Below are 19,835 nucleotides of genomic sequence, written 5' to 3'. Positions count from 1 at the left end.
CACTGAGAAAGAAGACATAGTCATGAATGAGGAGTTACATAAGGCAAACCCCAAAGATCTAGCGGATGAACGTATGGAAGACCCAGTCATCAACAAAGCTCAAGTTGTTGAAGGTGAACTGGATCGCACACCGACGAATGTAGGAGAAGGCCAAAAATCCTTTAAACAAGCCCTCCTTCATTCGCGTTTCAACGAAAATAGTAATGAAAAGAACTTCGATGGCGATGTGGAGATCCTTTCTTCTGATGATGACGAGGATCTACATGATAAGAACAACGAGGATGAAACAGAGGTAATGGATTTTGAAGGCCTGCCTAAAGTTCACATTCCAACTGGGCTCCTTAGGAAAATCAGAGAGCCATGGAAGAAATGCCTAATCGTTCGCCTTTTGGGGAAAAAAATAGGGTATAAACTCTTTGTCAATAAGATGAAGAGAATTTGGGGACTACAAGCTGATTTCGAAACTCTAGATATTGGAAATGGATTTTTTATTGTCAAATTCGATATGATGGATGATTATACAAGGGTTTACACTTGTGGTCCATGGGTGGTGATGGACCACTATGTGACTGTTAAAAAATGGCAACACGATTTCAAATCCGATGCTGCGGAGGAGGATACTACAGCCATATGGGTCCGATTCCCAACCTTGCCGATTGAATACTACAACGAGAAAGTGTTATTCCACATTGCGAAAGTCTTAGGACGGCCTTTGAAGGTGGACATCAACACAGCACTGGCAACACGAGGCAAATATGCCCGCATGTGTGTCGAAATGGACCTGCGCAAACCGTTGATCTCGCATTTTTTACTAGGTAAATATAAATATCACATTGAATATGAACACTTACACTCTTTTTGCTTTTCTTGTGGTAGGATTGGCCACCGGAGAGAGAACTGCACCGACAACCTATTGGAGAAGACAAAACAGAGAAACGTTGAGGACCAGGTCAACCAGATTGGGCCCCAAGAGAATCCAGATCTACCCAGGCCAAGGCAACCCACAGAAAATCAGCCCAGGGAGTCTGGAAATAGCACTGAGGGTAATAGGCCCACCTTTGGACCATGGATGGTAGCCCAAAATAGGAAAAAACAAGGTAGAAAGCCTAAGGCACAAAAACAACTAGCCCACAGACAAGGTAACAGATTTGAGGCCCTGCAAGAGATACAAGCGGATCAGTCCGAAGAGCATCAGGAGGCACTAATGGACCCAAGCCCACGGCTCAGCAATGAAGCCAGTTTCAAATATAAATCAACGGTTCCACCTACGAAAAGCAGCGATACTAGCAGCAACCCTGGGTCAGCTATGGATAAGAACAAGACGAGGGAGCTCATCAGAGAAGGTAAAAAAGCAGCAACTGAGGTAACACCTCACAGAGGGTTGTCGAGTCCAACTGACACTGATGTAAACACTCAAGGTCAGAAAAACTTGTATACCAAGGAGATGGCCCTTTCAGATCCATTCCCTAGTGTTACAACCCCACAAGTTAGTAGAGAACCTCCAGACAAAGTCACACACAGAAATGGAAGGAGGAGAACCCCAAATCGGTTCACTGGAGACCCCAGAACTCCTGCATCACATAACCAATCACAGGGTCGCCGAGAACCGAGTGATGATCTGTCTAAGACCAGGGAAAGAAGCCTTTCACCTCGTCGGTTTAGATTAGAGGGTAGAGGAAGTACAACTAAAGATTCAGCCTTGGTGGCAGTTCGAAGCCAGCCAGAATCAGCACCTAGTGATCGTAAAATCGAAGTTATCCATGGAAGAGAATCACCTCAGAGTTAGGGATATTCTGGGTGCACCAGAAAATTCTGATATTCCAAATATAACCCCAATGTTTGTCATGGATATGCTTTTTTGGAACTGTCGTGGGGCGAGTAACAATAAATTCAGAAGAACTCTGAAAGAACTGGTAGTTATGCATAAACCAGATCTCATAGTCCTGATGGAAACCAAGGTGGATTTGAGCTCTATGGGCATGTTCTTTAACAGCCTTGGCTATACAGCGTCTTCCCATGTAGACCCTATTGGTAGAAGTGGAGGGATTTAGATGCTGTGGATTACAAATAATATCAATGTTCGTGTCTCTGAAGCTAACTCCCAGATGATCCTTGCTACTATTTCCAAACAAAGTTACCCTGAATGGATGCTTGCTGCGGTGTATGCTAGCCCCAATCCGCAAATCAGAGATGAGCTGTGGGATAGTCTGGAAAACTTATCACAGACTAATCAGCTGCCTTGGCTGCTAGCAAGTGACTTCAATGATCATGCCAGCCCTGAGGAAAAAAGAAGCTACTCCACTACGCAACATCTCAGTCAAAGTATTAGCTGTAGTAGAAAGTTTGTGAATCACATCAACAATTGCAACCTTCTTGATTTAGGGTGCACTGGCCCCAGTCTCACTTGGTCGAATAACAGACAAGGCTGGGCAAAAACCCTAATCCGTCTTGACCGAGCTCTATGCAACGCAGAATGGAGAACCAGATTCCCTGAAGGATTTGTTCGCACTCTGCCCCGAACATACTCCGATCACTCTCCTATGCTTGTTCATACCCAAGGTAAGTCTCCTTTTACCCCTCTTAATAGGCAATTTAAATTTCAAGCGGCTTGGATTGCTCATGAAGGCTTCAGAGGCATGGTCCATTCTAACTGGTTACATTCTAATAATAATCTTCGGTAACATCCCAAGCTAGACTGTATTCTCACAACCTCCATGTTTTGGAAAAGGGCTTGGTTGACCAATATAATCAAATCCTCTACCATGAGGAGTTACTCTGGTTTCAAAAGTCCCGTTCCAACTGGATCACTCAAGGGGACCGTAACACCAAATTCTTTCATCTTACCACTTTGATCAAAAGGAGGAAACTACAAATTGGTGTCCTTAGAAATGAGCATGGGGTTTGGATTGATGAGCCTCTTGAGCTTAAAAATTTAGTCCTCATCTTTTTTAAAAATTTGTTTGATAGTCCTATATCTAATTCTCTTGCCCACTGGTGTAATAAAGTTGTTGTTGTATTGTCTGAAGAAGACAACATAGGCTTGACCAGGGCCATTACCGATGCTGAGGTTAAGAAGGCTATGTTTAATATCAAAGCCTTTAAAGCCCCTGGGAGGGATGGTTTCCAGGCTATCTTTTTCCACAAGTACTGGGATATTGTTGGTACTGAGGTTTGCTCTTTTGTTAAATCGTGTTTTGCTAACAACTATATCCCAGAGGAAATTAACCGAACTCTGATTGCGCTTATTCCCAAAGTTAATAGCCCAGAAATTGTGACACATTTCAGGCCTATCAGCCTTTGTAATGTGACATACAAAGTTATCACTAAAATCTTGGTGAACAGGCTTAGACCTCTCCTTGATAATATTGTGAGGCCCAATCAAAGCAGCTTTATCCCTGGTAGAAATACCAGTGATAACATTATCATTATTCAAGAAGCTATTCATACGATGCGCTACCTGAAAGGTAAAGCTGGCAGCATGGTCATGAAAATTGACCTTGAAAAAGCTTATGACAACATATCTTGGCACTTTCTTAGAGAAACTCTGCAGGAGTTTAACCTAAATGCTCAATGGATTGATCTTATCATGTGTTGCGTCACAATTGTCCAATCTTCTATACTGTGGAATGGCGAACCTTTAGAGGAATTTAGACCTATGAAGGGTCTTAGACAAGGGGACCCTTTATCCCCTTTTCTGTTTGTTCTTTGCATGGAAAGGCTATCTAACATGATTAGCCACTTGGCTGATAGGAAAAGCTGGAAGGGTATCCATTTTGCTAAGGGTGGTCCTTGCATTACTCATTTGTTCTATGCTGATGACTTCATATTGTTTGCTAGGGCTGACAATAGGCATGGTGTTTTGATTGCTAGAATTATGGAAGAATTTAGCTTAATCTCTGGCCTGAAAATTAATTATCAAAAATCAAAAATTTTTGTGTCTCCTAATATTGCCAGAAGGCAGGCTAGGGAGTTGAGCAACCTTTGCCATATACCTTTAACTACTGACCTTGGGAAATACCTGGGTGTTCCTATTCTACACCAACGAGCTAATCGAAGTCATTTTAATTTTATTCTTGAGAAAATCCAAAACAAGTTGGCTGGTTGGAAAGTGAACGTCCTGTCTTTGGCAGGACGAACCACCTTGATTCAATCTGTATCAGCAGCTATCCCTACTTACACTATGCAAACTATGGCACTCCCTAAGAGGGTCTGCAATGATATTGATCGCATGAATCGTAACTTCCTATGGGGAGACACTGTGGAAAAGAAAAAGATCCACCTTGTGAGTTGGGATGAGGTGTGTATTAGCAAAAAGTTTGGAGGGCTAGGGCTAAAAAAAGCAAGTGAACAGAACATAGCCCTACTCTCCAAACTTGGTTGGAAAATTCTCAATAATGAGAATGGTTTGTGGATTGAGGTGCTTAGGGCTAAATATCTCAAAAATGCTTCTATTTGCAATTGGAAAACAAGAAAGAAAGCTTCTCATGTGTGGAGAAGCATAATTAAAACCAGAACCACCTTGAATAAGGGTGTTAAATGGTCCATTGGTACAAATTCTAATGTTAACCTGTGGGATGACTGGTGGTGTGGGTCTAAACCATTGGCTGCCCTTACTCCCCAAACACATGCTGACTCAAATTTGGTGAAAGTGAATTCCCTTCTTAATGAGGAAGGGGATTGGGATGTGAACACAGTGCAACAACACTTCCCAATTAATGTGGCTGATCTTATTTTCAAAGAAAAACCCCCTCTTTACAGTCCCAACCCTGATCAGCCACATTGGAAAGGATCTCTGGATGGGTGTTTCTCAACACTTAGTGCTTACAATTTGGGCATAGAAAGTGATGCGCACAGAGAAAATTGGCAGTGGCTCTGGAAATGTCAAATTGCTCAAAAGATTAAAAGCTTCCTCTGGGTATTGCTCCAGGGGAAAACATTGACTAACTGTATGAGGGTTAAGAGAGGGTTAACTGATGACCCAACATGCCCTTTTTGCAATAAGGTAGAACACTTGGATCATCTTTTTAGAACCTGTTCTGCAGCTAGGGGTGTGTGGGAGACAGTTTTCTCCAGAAACTGGTACCTACAGATGAGTAATTCTTCTTGGAAAAGCTGGCTGATTTACAATCTCAAAAAGAAGAACAGTTTTGGGAAAAATACTCTTTGGAACACTTTGTTCTCTATCACTCTCTGGAGAATTTGGAAAAACAGGAATTCAAAAATTTTTGAAAACAAAACTGCTAGCATCTTTGAAAGTGTTAAATTCATTTTTGATTTTTCCAGAGAGTGCTCCCAAGCTTTCATTTTGTTTGTTCCTATTCTTAGAGCAGCACCTTTACTAATCAAGTGGAGTTGTCCCCCTTCAGGTACACTCAAGTTGAATACTGATGGCTGCTATCGAATGGCCAGACCTGGAGGTTTTGGAGGTCTGTTAAGAGATGAAACAGGAGCTTGGATCTGTGGGTTCTATGGCAAACTCGAGAACTGCACCAGCCTTGAAGCCGAGCTATGGGCTGTGTACAAAGGCCTCACCATCATCCTTCAAAAAGGTTTTCACAAAGTGATAATCGAGACCGATGCGACTGAAGTAATGAAGCTGCTTGAAGAAGGTCCTGGCGAGCACCACCTCCTTAGAGGCCTTGTAGCAGACGCCCAGATCATCTTTACTGGTTGCCAATGCACTGTACAACACATCTACAGAGAAGGGAACTTATGTGCTGATGCAATGGCCAAACTTGGAGCTGAACAACCTGAGGACATTCTAGTTGTAAATGATCCACCTGCTGAAATCAGAGAGCTCTTGGTCTCTGATATGGTTGGGATAGCTAGGGAAAGGGCTTAGTCCCTATTTGTTTGTATTTCTTTTTCGCTGAATCCAAAAAAAAAAAAATCATAATTTTACCATTTCAAAATCTCTTATTTTAACATAAATAATAAAATATAATTTTTTTTTTTTTTACAAAATCAAAACTTAACAAATAATTATAAATTAATACTCATAATTTTTATTTAAAAGCAAAAAATAATAAATAAAGTTACCTGTAAACAATGAAGAGAAGACACCAAAGGTTGTAGTGTGGTCCCAAATCTGTGTTGTGTGATCCCAATCTGGTGAATCGTGAGTCGGTAAATTACAAAACAACTAAGGGAGACAAAGAAGACAAAGAAAATACGGAGATACTTAATAAGTACTGTGAATAAATAAAAAATAAAAAACTTCATACACTTTTAGAATTTTAGAGATCCTGCAGGCTATCACTGAAAGCCTTCCCCAACAAGGTTTTTTTTTTTTTATTATTAAAAAAAAAGATTAACCCTTGCCCAGCAAGTTAAGAGTTTAAAAAAAATAAAAATAAAAAAATAAAAAATTGAGACTTTGGAAATTGGGTGGGGGGGAGGGAGTGAGGGGCTATATTAGTGTTTATCAGTGTTTGTGTGTGTCAGTGTTTAGTTAAGAGTCTAGGACCCAAATTTTTTTTTTGAAAAGTCAAGACGTGGGATGTCAGTATTCGGTTTGGGTTGTGTGTTAGTGTTTAGCTAAGACTTTAAAAAAAACTAAAAATAAATTAAAAAAATGAAATGTCAGGGGGGCACGTGACCCCCTAATCCCTTAGTGCCTCCGCTCCCTGATGCTGTGTCTATGTCTGACATAATGTGCATGTCTACACGTGTTGACACACCACCTGATATGTCAATTCTTTTGGTTATTATGTTTTTATGGGACACATTAGAGACACAAATGTATTATGTTTGGATTTTTATCGGTTTTGTATAGTATGAGGAAGAGGATAAGAATAAGGAAAGAAAGATTTGATATTCTCAGCTTGGAAGTCCAAGGAATTTGGTGTTTTTCCATTGAACTGCAATGCCCCTTATCATATAAAACAATATTCATATTGATAATATTTTAAGAATCCACACATCTTGGTCCTACATTTCAACTAATGCTTGCATAAGATTAAAACATTAATGGTCAATCCTCTAAAAGCCATTGTTGATTGTTGTAAGATAGTATATTATATTTTTCTTTCTTGCAACTTGTGATCTTGTGGTCAATCGAACAGAGCATACAAATTTTTGAGAAGATAAGAAATTAAATGTTGATGCTACCAAAGAAGGAGGTAGGGGAAATTCCCCAATTTTATTTATGTAATAATTATGTTAAGAATACAAAAGATTTTTTTATAAAATAAGATATAGATATGAGACAAAGTGTGGGATTCACATAAGTAGTGGCGGAGTCAGAAAATTAAATTAGAGGGGACACTTTTTAATTACAATATCGAAAAATTTTACAAAAATATTTTACGATTGATTTCGAGAAACATGAAAAAAAAATAATATTATTTGTAACTAATGTATCATGGACAATACAAAAAAAAATGGATATAAGTCTTAAAATAAATAATATAATGACAAATTTTTTTTTTTACACAAAATTTGATTAAAAATTCAATATAATGGTAATACTACACTATCATTGATATGTGATATCACCAACTAATAGTACATAAACACATAGAGAGTGAGCTTCACATGTCAAATATAACTAACAATTCAATAAATTTTATATCTTTATAGTGAGATTATTTATACTTGCACGTCAATAATAATGATATCACCGTTACATTCAAAAAAATTCATAAATAATATAGTTTATAGTAGTCTCTTCATTTTCAATTAAAACAACTGTTAGATCCCTTAGTCTTGTCAATCCCGCGAACAACTTGTGTGATTGAGTTGTAAAATTTCCTTACTGTTTTGTACTATTTTGTCTTCCTCGCTCGAGCGAAGGAGTCCTCGCTCGAGCGAAGGACTGCGTCTAGCTAAAACCTGAAAGAGATGAATGTGCGCTCAAGCAAAGCATGTGTGGCTCGAGCGAAGGACTGCGTCTGCATAAAAACCTGAAAGAGTTCATTGTTCGCTCGAGCGAAGGTTTCGTGGCTCGAGCGAAGGCACTTATGGAAATCACACGAGTTAAGATTCTCGCTCGAGCGAGCTTCAAAATCCATGATTTCTATAAGTAGTTGCTTTACTCCAAAACTAGGATTACTTTTCAGATCTACTTTGAGGTTTTCTAAGGTTTTCTTCTGGAGAGTTTTTGTGAGTTTCCCTTGATAAAAATGAATGAGTATTAAACTCATGAATTGACAAGCACATATCAAGGAGGTTGATTGAATACATACAAGAGTGTTGTTCTTCGGTGGATTCTGAAGATTCAAGCGTGGAGTTTCAAAGAAGTTTGATTCTGTGCGTAGTCGTTGATTCGACAAGTGAAGTTGTGGATTCAACTTCAGATTAATCAATTCCGAGACAAAGGCTTGGTGAAAGAGTTACAGAAGGTTTGAAGACAAATTGACTGAGTTAGGTAATTTATGTGTTATCTTTGTAATCTTTCTTTCTTCAGTAGTGGATTGATTAGTGGCGTTTCGCCCGTGATTTTTTTTATTACAATTGAAGGTTCTTCAATTGTGATTTTTCCACGTAAAAATCGTTTGTGTCTATTTATTGTTTATTTCAAAAACAACAATCTAAATCACTTTCGTAAGTGCTTGATGATTTAGATTGTGTGTCTTGAATAATTGAGAATTAAAATATTTTAATCTTGATCTAATCATGAATCACTTAGGATTTTCAATTGGTATCAGAGCAAGTCACTCTTTGTTTTTTATCAAAACTATAGGAGTGTGATTTTGTGTGATTGGTGATATGGATTCAATTTGTGAAGGTAACTCAACCCATAGACCTCCGTTACTCGATGGTACAAACTATTCTTATTGAAAAGCTCGTATGAGAGTGTTTTTAAAATCCATCGATGAGAAAGTTTGGCACTGTGTGCTCTATGGGTGGAGTGAACCTACTGTCACAATTGATGGTATTGAGATTCCCAAACCCCTTGATAAATGGGACACAACTGATTACCAAAACTTGAGTTGGAACAGTAAGGCTCTCAATTCCCTGTTTTGCTCCATCACACCTGAAGAGTTTCGTCGTATCTGCACGTGTGAGGTAGCAAAAGAGGCTTGGGACATTCTTGAAACGATTCACGAAGGTACTACTTCTGTCAAAAGGTCAAAACTTCAACGTCTCACCTCCGCCTTTGAAACCCTTTTTATGCGCGATGATGAGACGTTTGATGATTTCTATGCAAAACTTAGTGATATTGTGAATTCCTGTTTCACACTCGGTGAAAAAATCCCTGAAGCTAAAGTTGTTGGAAAAATTTTGAGGTCTTTACCCGAGAGATTCCAATCAAAAGTGACAGCCATTGAGGAGGCTTAGAATGTTGATACCCTCAAGCTTGATTAGTTGGTTGGAAACTTACAGACTTATGAAGCCCACCAGATTTCTAAGAAAAAATAAAAAGATAGTGTGGCTTTCACTAGTACGCATGAGACTGCAAAAACTCCGGAGACTGAATTTGATTTAGAGTCTAAGATAACGGCTATGTTTACTAAATAGTTTAAAAAAAATTTGAAGAAAAAGAAGCCTAATTTCAGAGACCCTATTTCAAAAGACAAGAGTAATGAAAAATCCAAATCTTTTCCACCAAAACTTGCTCCAAAAACTGAAAAGAAGATTGTAAAGGGGCAAAGGGTCAAGTGCTATGAATGTCAAGAGTTTGGTCATATTGCCCTTGAATGCCCTTCGAAAAAAAATCGAAAAAAAGTCTACACTGTGACTTGGGATGATGAAAGCGGGTCGGAGCAAGAACCCGAAGAACCTGAATCCGATGAAGACGGGGATAGTGGTTTCATGGCATTTTGGTCCACTTTCACTCAACCTCTTCCAAAGCCAGCGGAATTAGCTCGTGATCAGAACCTGCATCATGCTCCCACCTTTGATGGGAGTAACTACTTGTATTGGAAGATTAGAATGAAGGCGTTTCTAAGAGCTTTCGATCCAGAAGACTGGCAAGCCATTGAAGAAGATACAGAAAGTGCTGACAATCCGAGCAATCAGAGAGCCCTGATTACTATTCGTGGAGCAATTTCTGATGAAGAATAGCAACAGGTTGCTCACTGCATAAAGGCCAGAGATGCATGGGAAATTCTGAGCCAATTTCATGAAAGAGGAGATTCACCTTCACTACCATCCAGCAACTTTCCTGCCTTAGTTGCTAGATTGGATGAGGTCAAGGAGAATGAAGAGCAAAAAGAGGATGATGAAACATCAGAAGACAATGAGAAGATTAATGGTGAAGAACTACAACAAGCTTACGAAAAGCTTTATGAGGAATCTCTGAATTTGTTCAAAATCAGTGACAAACTCTCTCTCAAAGCTCAAAGCATGTGAAAGAGAGAATGTCAAGCTCAAAAGAGAACTTGTAGCAGCAAAGCAGAATGTCATCAAGATCTCAAGTGACAGGCAAGACCTATGTGGAAAACTTCTATCCTGTGAAACTGAAAGGAATGAACTTCTGAAAGTGTATTCCACATATGAAGAGAAGCTTGAAAGCCTTGAGATGTCACAAACTACATTAAAAGAGATAGTCTGTCAGAAAGATGAAGAACTCCATACTGCTAGAGCCACAATTGCCATGTGAAACAAAGGTTCCAAATCATTAGAAGACATCATCGGGTCTCAACAAATAGGTTGTGACAAAAGTGGGCTAGGCTATGGTGTGACAGCTCACAAAGGACAGGCCTCTACTTCACATGACCTGAAGACTCAAGCAAAGGGAAAGTTGAAGGTAAACCGAGGTGATCCCTCTCTTCATCTACCTAAAGTTGGTAAGATCAACAAAATGGAGGTAAAACCTGTTTTTATTTGTCATCACTGTGGTAGGTAGCGCCACATTCGTCCTTATTGCTTTGAATTGTTTGGTAAGGTGTCTCAAAAGGGTAGAACTTCGAATACTTTTTGGGTTAGGAGACAACCTTACATGTCTAGGCAGAATACCAAGATTCATGAGGGTGTTCACAACGCCAAGACATTTACCAAGACCACTAGACCTGATTTTGTTAAGACCAAAAAGATTTGGGTGAGAAAAGATGATTTGACTTGTTTAGTTGTTCACACTGCTCTAAAAGCACGTGACTCACACATGTGGTATCTTGATAGTGGGTGCTCTCGTCACATGTCCGGTAACAAATCCTATTTCACCTCCCTTGAAAAATATGAAGGAGGAATTGTTACCTTTGGAGACGATGGCACTTCTAGAGTCATTGGTAAGGGCTCTATAAGTGTTGCCGGTCTTCCCAAGCTTGAAAATGCCTTACTTGTTGATGGTCTTAAAGCAAATCTTTTGAGCATTAGTCAAATGTGTGATTCCCATCATGAAGTATTGTTTTCAAAAAATAAATGTGAAATTTTGGATAAAAAGGGAAATACTGTCTTACATGGAGTTCGCACATCTGATAACTGCTATGGGATTGTTACTACTAATGATCTCACTTGTCACTCAGCCATCATAAGTAACATTAATTTGTGGCATCAAAGATTAGGTCACATGAATTTCAAAGACCTAACTAAGATAACCAACAAAGAGCTTGTAAGAGGAGTACCTAAATTGGGTAAGAATCTGAATCATGTGTGCGGACCATGTCAACTTAGGAAACAAACCCGTGCCCCTCATAAAAAGGTGAACAGCTTTACAACCAAACGTCCCCTTGAATTGGTTCACATGGACTTAATGGGACCCACTCGCATTGAAAGCATCAGAGATAAAAGATACATTTTTTTAACTGTTGATGATTTTACTCGTTTTTCGTAGGTAAATTTTTTATGGGAAAAATCTGATATGTTTGATGCTTTCCAGGCCTTAGTCCTTAAAATCCAAAATGAGCAGGGTGTTTCCATTGGGCGTATCATAAGAATCCGAACTGATTATGGTCGTAAGTTTGAAAATAGTTCGTTTTCAGATTTTTGTGATATGCATGGAATTAAGCATGAATTTTTTGCACATATTACTCCACAACAAAATGGAGTGATTGAGAGGAAGAACAGAGTTGTTCAAGAAATATCTAGGGTCATGCTCCTTAGTAAGAAACTTCCTCCAAAGTTTTGGGCTGAAACCCTAAATACTGCTGTTTATGTCATAAATCGCGTGTATTTAAGGCCCGACACTTTACAAACTCCATATGAATTGTGGAAGAGATTGAAACCTAATGTAAAATACTTCAAAACTTTTAGAAGTAAGTGTTACATTTTCAAAGATAGAGAGCCTTTGGGAAAATTTGACTCTCGAAGTGATGAATGTATTTTTCTAGGGTATTCAACTACTAGTAGGGCTTTTCGAGTCTATAACCTGCGAACTTCTTCTTTAATGGAATCAATCAATGTGGTTATAGATGACACAAGTTCACCTACTCCAGCAACAAATGAGGATGACAATGGTGAGTCTCCAATCCTGGTTACGGAACCACAAAGTCAAAGAGAAACTGAGGTCCAAGCACTAGAAGTTGAGACAGCACCATCCTCACAGGTAAGTCAAAGTCCAAAGAGTGCACAAAGAGACATCACTCCTGATGCTACTGTCACCGCAAGTCCTGAGTTCAAACCATTAGCAAGGGTGAAACTGAATTATCCAGCTCAACAGGTTATTGGAAGTGTATCGGATCGAATGAAAACCCGAAGACAGATTCGGGATGAGGTATCACATATGTGTATGTTTCATTAATTGAACCTAAGAATTTTAAAGAGGCCTTGCTAGATGATAGTTGGGTCAATGCTATTCATGAAGAATTAGGTCAATTTGAACGTAACAATGTTTGGACTCTAGTTCCCAGACCTAGAGACATGAATGTGATAGGTACCAAGTGGATCTTAAAAAATAAATTTGATGACAATGGTACTGTGGTTAGGAATAAAGCTAGGTTGGCTGCTCAAGGTTACATTCAAGTAGAAGGTGTTGACTGTGATGAGACGTTTGCCCCAGTTGCACGTCTCGAATCTATTCGTATTTTACTTGGTGTTGGATGTTTTCTTGGTTTCAAATTGTTTCAAATGGATGTGAAAAGTGCCTTTCTGAATGGGTACTTGAAAGAAGAGGCTTATGTTGAGCAACCAAACAGGTTTGAGGACCCTAAATGTCCAAATCATGTCTACAAGTTAGACAAGGCTTTGTATGGTTTGAAACAAGCCCCTCGGGCTTGGTATGATAGACTTACTACATTTTTTCTTGATAATGACTTTCAAAGGGGTAGTGTAGATAAGACTATATTTGTGAAACATACTAAGTCTCATATACTTGTTGCTCAGATTTATGTTGATGATATTGTGTTTGGATCCACTGCTGATCATCTTGTGAAATTTTTTTCGGATTGCATGACACATGAGTTTGAGATGAGCATGATGGGAGAGTTATCTTATTTTTTGGGTCTACAAATTACTCAGTCTCCTTCTAGAATGTTTGTATCTCAGACTAAGTATGCCAAAAATCTTGTGTCAAAGTTTATTCTTGAGTCTGCCAAACATGCACGTACTCCCATGAGCACCAGTCTTCACCTTTCCAAAGATTCCTCTGGTATTGATGTTGATCCTACCCTTTATAGGAGTATGATAGGGAGTCTTCTTTACCTCACAGCCAGTCGTCCTGACATTGCCATCAGTGTAGGTGTTTGTGCTCGTTACCAAGCCAGTCCTAAAGAGTCTCATCTTCTTACGGTCAAACGCATCATCAAATATGTGAATGGGACAGTGGGGTATGGGGTTTGGTTTTTTACTGATACTACAGCTGAAATCACAGGTTTTTCTGATGCCGACTGGGCAGGGTGTGCTGATGACAGGAAGAGTACATCCGGGGTTATTTTTACCTTGCGAATAATTTGGTTTCTTGGCATAGTAAAAAGAAAAATGCCATCTCTCTTTCGACTGCTGAGGCTGAGTACATAGCTGCAGGGAGTTGTTGTGCACAAATGTTATGGATGAAGCAAATGCTTCATGATTATGGGATAGAACAGAACACTCTTACACTTTTCTGTGATAACACAAGTGCCATAAACATTTCAAAAAATCCTGTCCAACACTCTCATACCAAACACATTGACATTCATCATCATTTTATTCGAGAGTTAGTGGAAGAGGGCCTTGTTGTTCTTGACTATGTTCCCACTGAGCATCAAAAAACTGATATTTTTACAAAACCCCTTGATCTTCTTCGATTTGAGTTCCTTAGGAAGACCTTGGGTTTCATGCTCGATCACTAGAGTGTTACTTGTTCCTTGAATAGGTGTGAGTGTTTTGGCTTTATGTATGCTTAGATGCTTTAATCTCATTGTCATTGATATTTGTTTTCTTGCATTCAACTTTATATGTATACTACTCATGCTGCTTACAAGATCTCATTGTTCTTTGTTCATAGCTCGTTTTGAATGCCGATGCTCATTAACCTCATGATCTCATTCTGTACACATCCTTGAGATAAATTGTTGCAGGGGTTTCCGCACAAATGATCAAAGTTCTCTATGGACAACTAATAGTGTTTCTTGTACTTTTACAGTGGAATTGACCAATACTAATATATCATGGGTGATGTTGAGTTTCTTAACCATCTACCATCATTTTTCACTTCCACGGTTTCTCCCTCAGTTTCTTGAAGTTCGGGCATTAGGAAAAGGCTATCTCAGAAGCACTAACCAGGCCATCCTTTTTTATTTCATTCTTCTCTGGTTTGGTTTCCATACTCTTGAGCGTGAATGCCACCAATGAATGCCCACAAGAAAGGAAAAAAAAAATGGACTCATTAATTGAGGGGGAGCCTCCGCATTTACTCAACAAATACCCTGTGATTCCTAGTGGTTTGACTTTTTTCTGTAATGTTCAGTTACACTAGCTGGAGGTCCAGCCATCCGATCACTACGAGGATTAACTCTAGCTCAGTGGCCTCTCAAGGACTGCACACACACACCTTTATTTTGTGAGCTCTCATGTTGGATTTTGAGTTGCACATTCTCATGAAGCTTTATGATCATTGATTATATTTTATCTGCGTTGCTCATGATTACAAGTGTCATGTTTTTTTCACATTGCAAGCTTACAGGTTTCATGATGTGCGGATTATTTCATCTTAGTATCAATTTTGGCTAAATTTGATCATTTACTTGTGGCCTAGGTCTCGCTTCATGATATTGAGTATCTTTTTTTTTTTTTTTTTTTTTTTTGTGTGTGTTTTCATTTTATAAAAAAAATAAATAAATAAATAAGAGTTTGTTTTTTTGGTTTTGTTTTTTTTTCTTCTTCGCTCAAGGGACGGAGTCCTCACTTGAGTGTGCTTCTGCTACTGAGTTAGACCTGAGAGCGTGTGTTTTTGGCTCGAGCGACAAGTTCTTGGCTTGAGCGAACCCTTGTGCATTATTGTCCTTGCTCGAGCGAGAAAGTCTTCGCTCGAGCGACCTGTCGAGGTTCAAATTCTGAAACTGTGTCTCTTCAGTTCATTTTTTTCCCCCCTCTTTGAGTTTCCCCTCTCTCTTCCCTAGGGTTTTCGTGGACTTCATTCCTGCTATATTCAAGTTGTTTCTCTCTTGGTTTTGGAGCATTTTTCCTTTCCATCATCTACATTCTCCGAAGTTGCTAAGTTTTTTTTTTCTCTTTGTTTTTTACTTCCTTGCTCACACTATGACTGTGACTATGCTCGGTTATCATCTAGGGTTCATTCTTGTTGCTTGTGATTATTTCATCCTTGTAGACGTTCCCGAATGCCCCGGGAGGGATGGCTCCTGTCCCCCGTTCGTATTGGGCTCACTACAGTTCAGGACTTTCAAATTGTCACGGTTCTTAATCTGAACCAAAGAGTCCAAATCCGGCAAATCGTTTTGAGAAAACAGATTTTGAAAGAAGTGCCAAACATGGACTGCTTTGCCAGATCCAGAGTCGCCACCTAAATGTTTTATTTTGGAGAAATTTAGGAAACCCTGACTCGTTTGCCTAAGGCCACGTGTCCGTCATCACCAAAGTTGCCTCGGCTCGAGAACTTGGGTACGATTGGGGAAGGTTACTTCGTGAGCACCCCCGCTCGCTCGATCAAAGATCGGCCTCTACTAACCATGATATCTATTTTTTGAAAACATTATGCGTTCTTATTCCGGTTATTAGCCTAGATTTACTATGTGATGTGCACAGCATACAAGTATAGACTGGATCGTCTGAATTGGAACAAAACATTTCATGTTTATTTTTTAAAGTGGTTTGATGGTGCTACTCGCAAGTAGGCTAAGACGTGGATTTGCCACCCTCGGGTGGGCTTAGAAAACATGATTTTGCCACTATCTAGTGGGCTTAAAACTCGCATTTAATGAATTGTTCCAATCCAAATAACCCAACCTTCACCCACAGGCACTCAGGCAGTTATATCACATAAGCACATAGCCTCATGGTAAGCATGCTATCATGGCAGTCACTCACACGCATGCAAGGATGCTAAAGCATAAAAACTTACCGAGTACTCCAAGTCAAAACATAAGCTAATTAGAAATCCATGCATGATCCTAACTATACAGAAATGCCTAATGCAACACATGCAAAATGCAACTAAGATAGACTCGGCTATTCTAAAGATGGCATATGAAATGCTACAGCTAACATGTATTCAACTTGGAATTGAACTACAAATGCAGTTAGTATGATGCGCCGAACCCGGTACATGCAAGACAAATGAATGAATGCAAACATGCTATCATACTGTATGCTAATTGAAACATGCCCTAATCTAACCATCATAAGCGGGTAAATAAAAGGGAGAAAGACGTGGGGTTGGAAGACATACATCACACATACGCACACTTATTACAGTTGTGCCCTCGCTCGGAGAGTCCGAATAAATAATACAGTCCTAAATGAATAAATAATACAGTCCCGAATAAATACAGAATCCTAATTAATTAAATTAGGAAAGCAATAAATTGGCATACAAGCCAAGGACTGCCTTAAATCTACTCCGGATGATGAATGATGCATGCTCGGGTTGCCTTGTGCGGAGAATCCCTCGCGATGCCTCGGTTTGCCTCTGTTTGCAATTGTTCTTGGAATGCGTGTCAAGCTCCGGAAGGCTGCCGATTTCTGATTTGCTGCAACAGAGAGCAACAAAGGGGCATGGCAAAGTATTTTCACATATGTGTGCATGACTACTCTTCAGGGAGTGTAGTCCTCGATTCTCGTGCCACCAATCACGCATATCGATACATGATGGCCGAGGAGTCGAATTGCGCGACTCAATATGAAATGAATGCACATATAAACACAACAAGACCTAAACTCCATCATGTATAATACGGAGTGTCGGTGACTGGGAATTGAGACACGTTCCGTCACTCGAAGTACGAAACGTCCCTCGTTTCCCGTGCTCGGGCTAACTCCTATCCCAAACACAATGCAATATGCATGACATGCATGAATTCAATTCTAACATGCAACCTAGCATACACAATGTTATGAAATGGCATACACAATGCGCGATGTAACATGGCATACACGACGCTCTATCATACAACCTAGCATACGCAATGCTATGAATTGAAATGGCATACACAATGCATGATGGACTTACACCAACATGAGTGGACCTCAGCCACACTCACATCAGTAGCCATTAGATGAAAGATGAGACTCTCGAAATACGTGCACGCATGCACGCAAACCGAGGACCGAACCTAAGGCAACAAATGCCACTCTACCAAAGCATGGCAAGGCATGGAATATGGTATGCAAACATGCAAATTTCAGCGCTGAAATGTGATACAAAACAGCTCCGAAACATGGAAACATGGCACCCAATGCATGGAATGAACCCCGAAACTCGAAACTAGGCACATGGAATGACTTACAGCTATACGAAGCATGCATTATTTGATCATGAAGCATGAAGACAGATGCAAGACAGTCCCAAAACATGCATATTTCCAGTTTATAACAAGTCTCAAAAATGAACACAAATAGGGCTAATCTATCATGCAAAAATGGCCCTAAAAGAGAGATTAAACACAAAGGGACAGAATCTGGCCCCAAATGGAAAATATCCCTTCAACAAAGTTTAAGAGGGGCTCAAAATAAGGCACTTTACAGTTTACATCAAGTCACGAAAATAATCACAAATAAGGCCAAACTATCATGCAAGAAAAGGCCTAAAAGATGGGTAAAGAGACAAGTGGTAGATTCTGTTATCAAACAGAGGAGAGCCCTTCAACAAAGTTTAAGAGGGGCTCAAAACAAGATATTTCACAGTTTATGGAAAATTCCAAAACAGCTCACAAATAAGCCTAAGATACTATGCAAGAATTGGCTTAAAAGAGAGATAAAGACGCAAGTGATATTAGAGCCCTTCAACAATGTTGAAGAAGGGCTCAAAAAAAGTTATTTTACAGTTTATGACCAAGTCCAAAACAACTCAAAAATAAGCCTAAAATACTATGCAAAAATTGGCCTAAAAGAGAGTTTAAACACAAAGGGCGATGAGGGGACCTTAAACAGAGAAAGACCCTTAATCAAACATGGAGATGAGCACAAAATATGACAATTTACAGTTTGGGTCGGAGCCCAAAAATGCTAGCAAGTATGACTTAGATACAAAGAAAAATAAGGCAAGAAAAGAGGAGAAGAAGACTTACCCTTGAAGACCAATGAACCGGCAGCTCTTGGACCAAATTTCTGAGCCTTTAACCTCTCCAAAATGGTCCCAAAGTGCTGGAATGAAGGATGGAGGCCTTGTGCTATGAGGTGTAGGGTAAATGGTGTAGGACTTTAGGGGTTTTGATGCTTGGGGTAGAGAGAGAGAGAGAGATTGAATGCAAGAGCTCAAAACCAATTTTTGTAACCCCTAAAATGCAGCTGGAAGTGCTGGTTTTATAGAGGAGAGGAGAGGAGAAAAGGGAGGAAAATGGAATTCAAATTTCCCCCCCAAAAGACCCCCCTTCGGATATAGGATCTGGGGGGAAACAGAGGGTGCAGCTGTAAGGAACTAGGTGAGAGGGTCACGGCCGGCCAGGTTCAGAAGGTTCAGGGGGTCGGCCAGCCACCTCCCATGGCCAGCCGACCAAGGGTCAAAAGGGTCAATGACAATTGCTGGTCGGCCACCTCAGAAAGGTGGCCTCTCATGTGTGCACAACACAACTATGTGGTTGAAACCCAGAAAAAGTGAACCAGGAGAGAGAAAAGACTATTTTTTAGAGGGGGTCAAAAGGGTCAGGCACAATTACTGGTCGGCCACCAAATATTGGTGGCCTCCCAGGTGTGTGCAACACAAATACAGGGTTTAGGGTTCAAGAAAGTGGCCCCGAGGTGGTCAACATTGGCTTTCAAGTGAGGAAAACGGGCGTCAGAGAGCGATGAAGGAATAAAGTTGGCTTTTCGGAACAATTGCTGGCCTCCCACTCTCCTACAAGCTTCCTAACTATGAAAATAAGGTCTCCACCAAAAATGAACCAAAACGGATGCAAAATGGAGGTTTGGGGACCGAAACGCGCGGCCCGAGACCCCGAAAATGGGCTGTTAAGCACCGAAGGTGGCGTTCGACCACGAAGTTGGTCTCTCGGGCCACAGTGTTCCTCAAAAGGGAGGAAATAAGGTGTATACCAAAAACCAAAGCAAACGGAGGTGGTTAGGTGGTCCCGAACCGAGGCACACGGCCGTCGACTCCGAAAATCCGAAAACCGGGCTCCAAACGAGAAAAATGGCCTACGACCTTGAAACGTAGCCTACGACCACTGAGAGATGATCTACGAGACCTCTCCCTCCCTTTGGAAAGAGAAAATAGAGAAAACAGAGCCTGGTTCGCAAACCGAGGCAAGGCACGAAAGAGTCCAGAAGTTCGGAGGCAAGGCTTGCAGCCGGGACACTGAAACTTCTGAACGAGCACAATATGCAATATCACCGAGCGTTCAATCAGTGACATCTGAGTCTTA

At 40.2% G+C, this 19,835-nt stretch overlaps 1 protein-coding gene across 1 annotated transcript; it reads left to right on the top strand.

Annotated features, from left to right (window-relative positions):
* Nucleotides 1–2,051: 2,051 nt before the first annotated feature.
* Nucleotides 2,052–5,842, top strand: LOC145800830 (uncharacterized). Its single transcript, XM_082890576.1, has 2 exons — nucleotides 2,052–2,559; nucleotides 5,367–5,842. The coding sequence occupies exons 1-2, from the start codon at nucleotides 2,052–2,054 to the stop codon at nucleotides 5,840–5,842; spliced, it is 984 nt and encodes a 327-aa protein (XP_082746702.1).
* Nucleotides 5,843–19,835: the final 13,993 nt, after the last annotated feature.

This window comes from Camellia sinensis, chromosome 10 (assembly GCF_055761805.1).
Source record: "Camellia sinensis isolate YWXY chromosome 10, ASM5576180v1, whole genome shotgun sequence".
Lineage (NCBI taxonomy): Eukaryota > Viridiplantae > Streptophyta > Magnoliopsida > Ericales > Theaceae > Camellia > Camellia sinensis.
Note: the sequence above shows the minus strand (reverse complement) of the source record. Positions and strands in the feature narration are given on the sequence as shown.

What these genes read in the sequence shown, in the direction of transcription:
- LOC145800830 (XM_082890576.1), top strand. Translation starts at nt 2,052, where the DNA reads ATGCTGTGGATTACAAATAATATCAATGTTCGTGTCTCTGAAGCTAAC. An exon ending in TATGCTTGTTCATACCCAAG is followed by an intron (nt 2,560 to 5,366) that starts GTAAGTCTCCTT and finishes GTCCCCCTTCAG; the next exon opens with GTACACTCAAGTTGAATACT.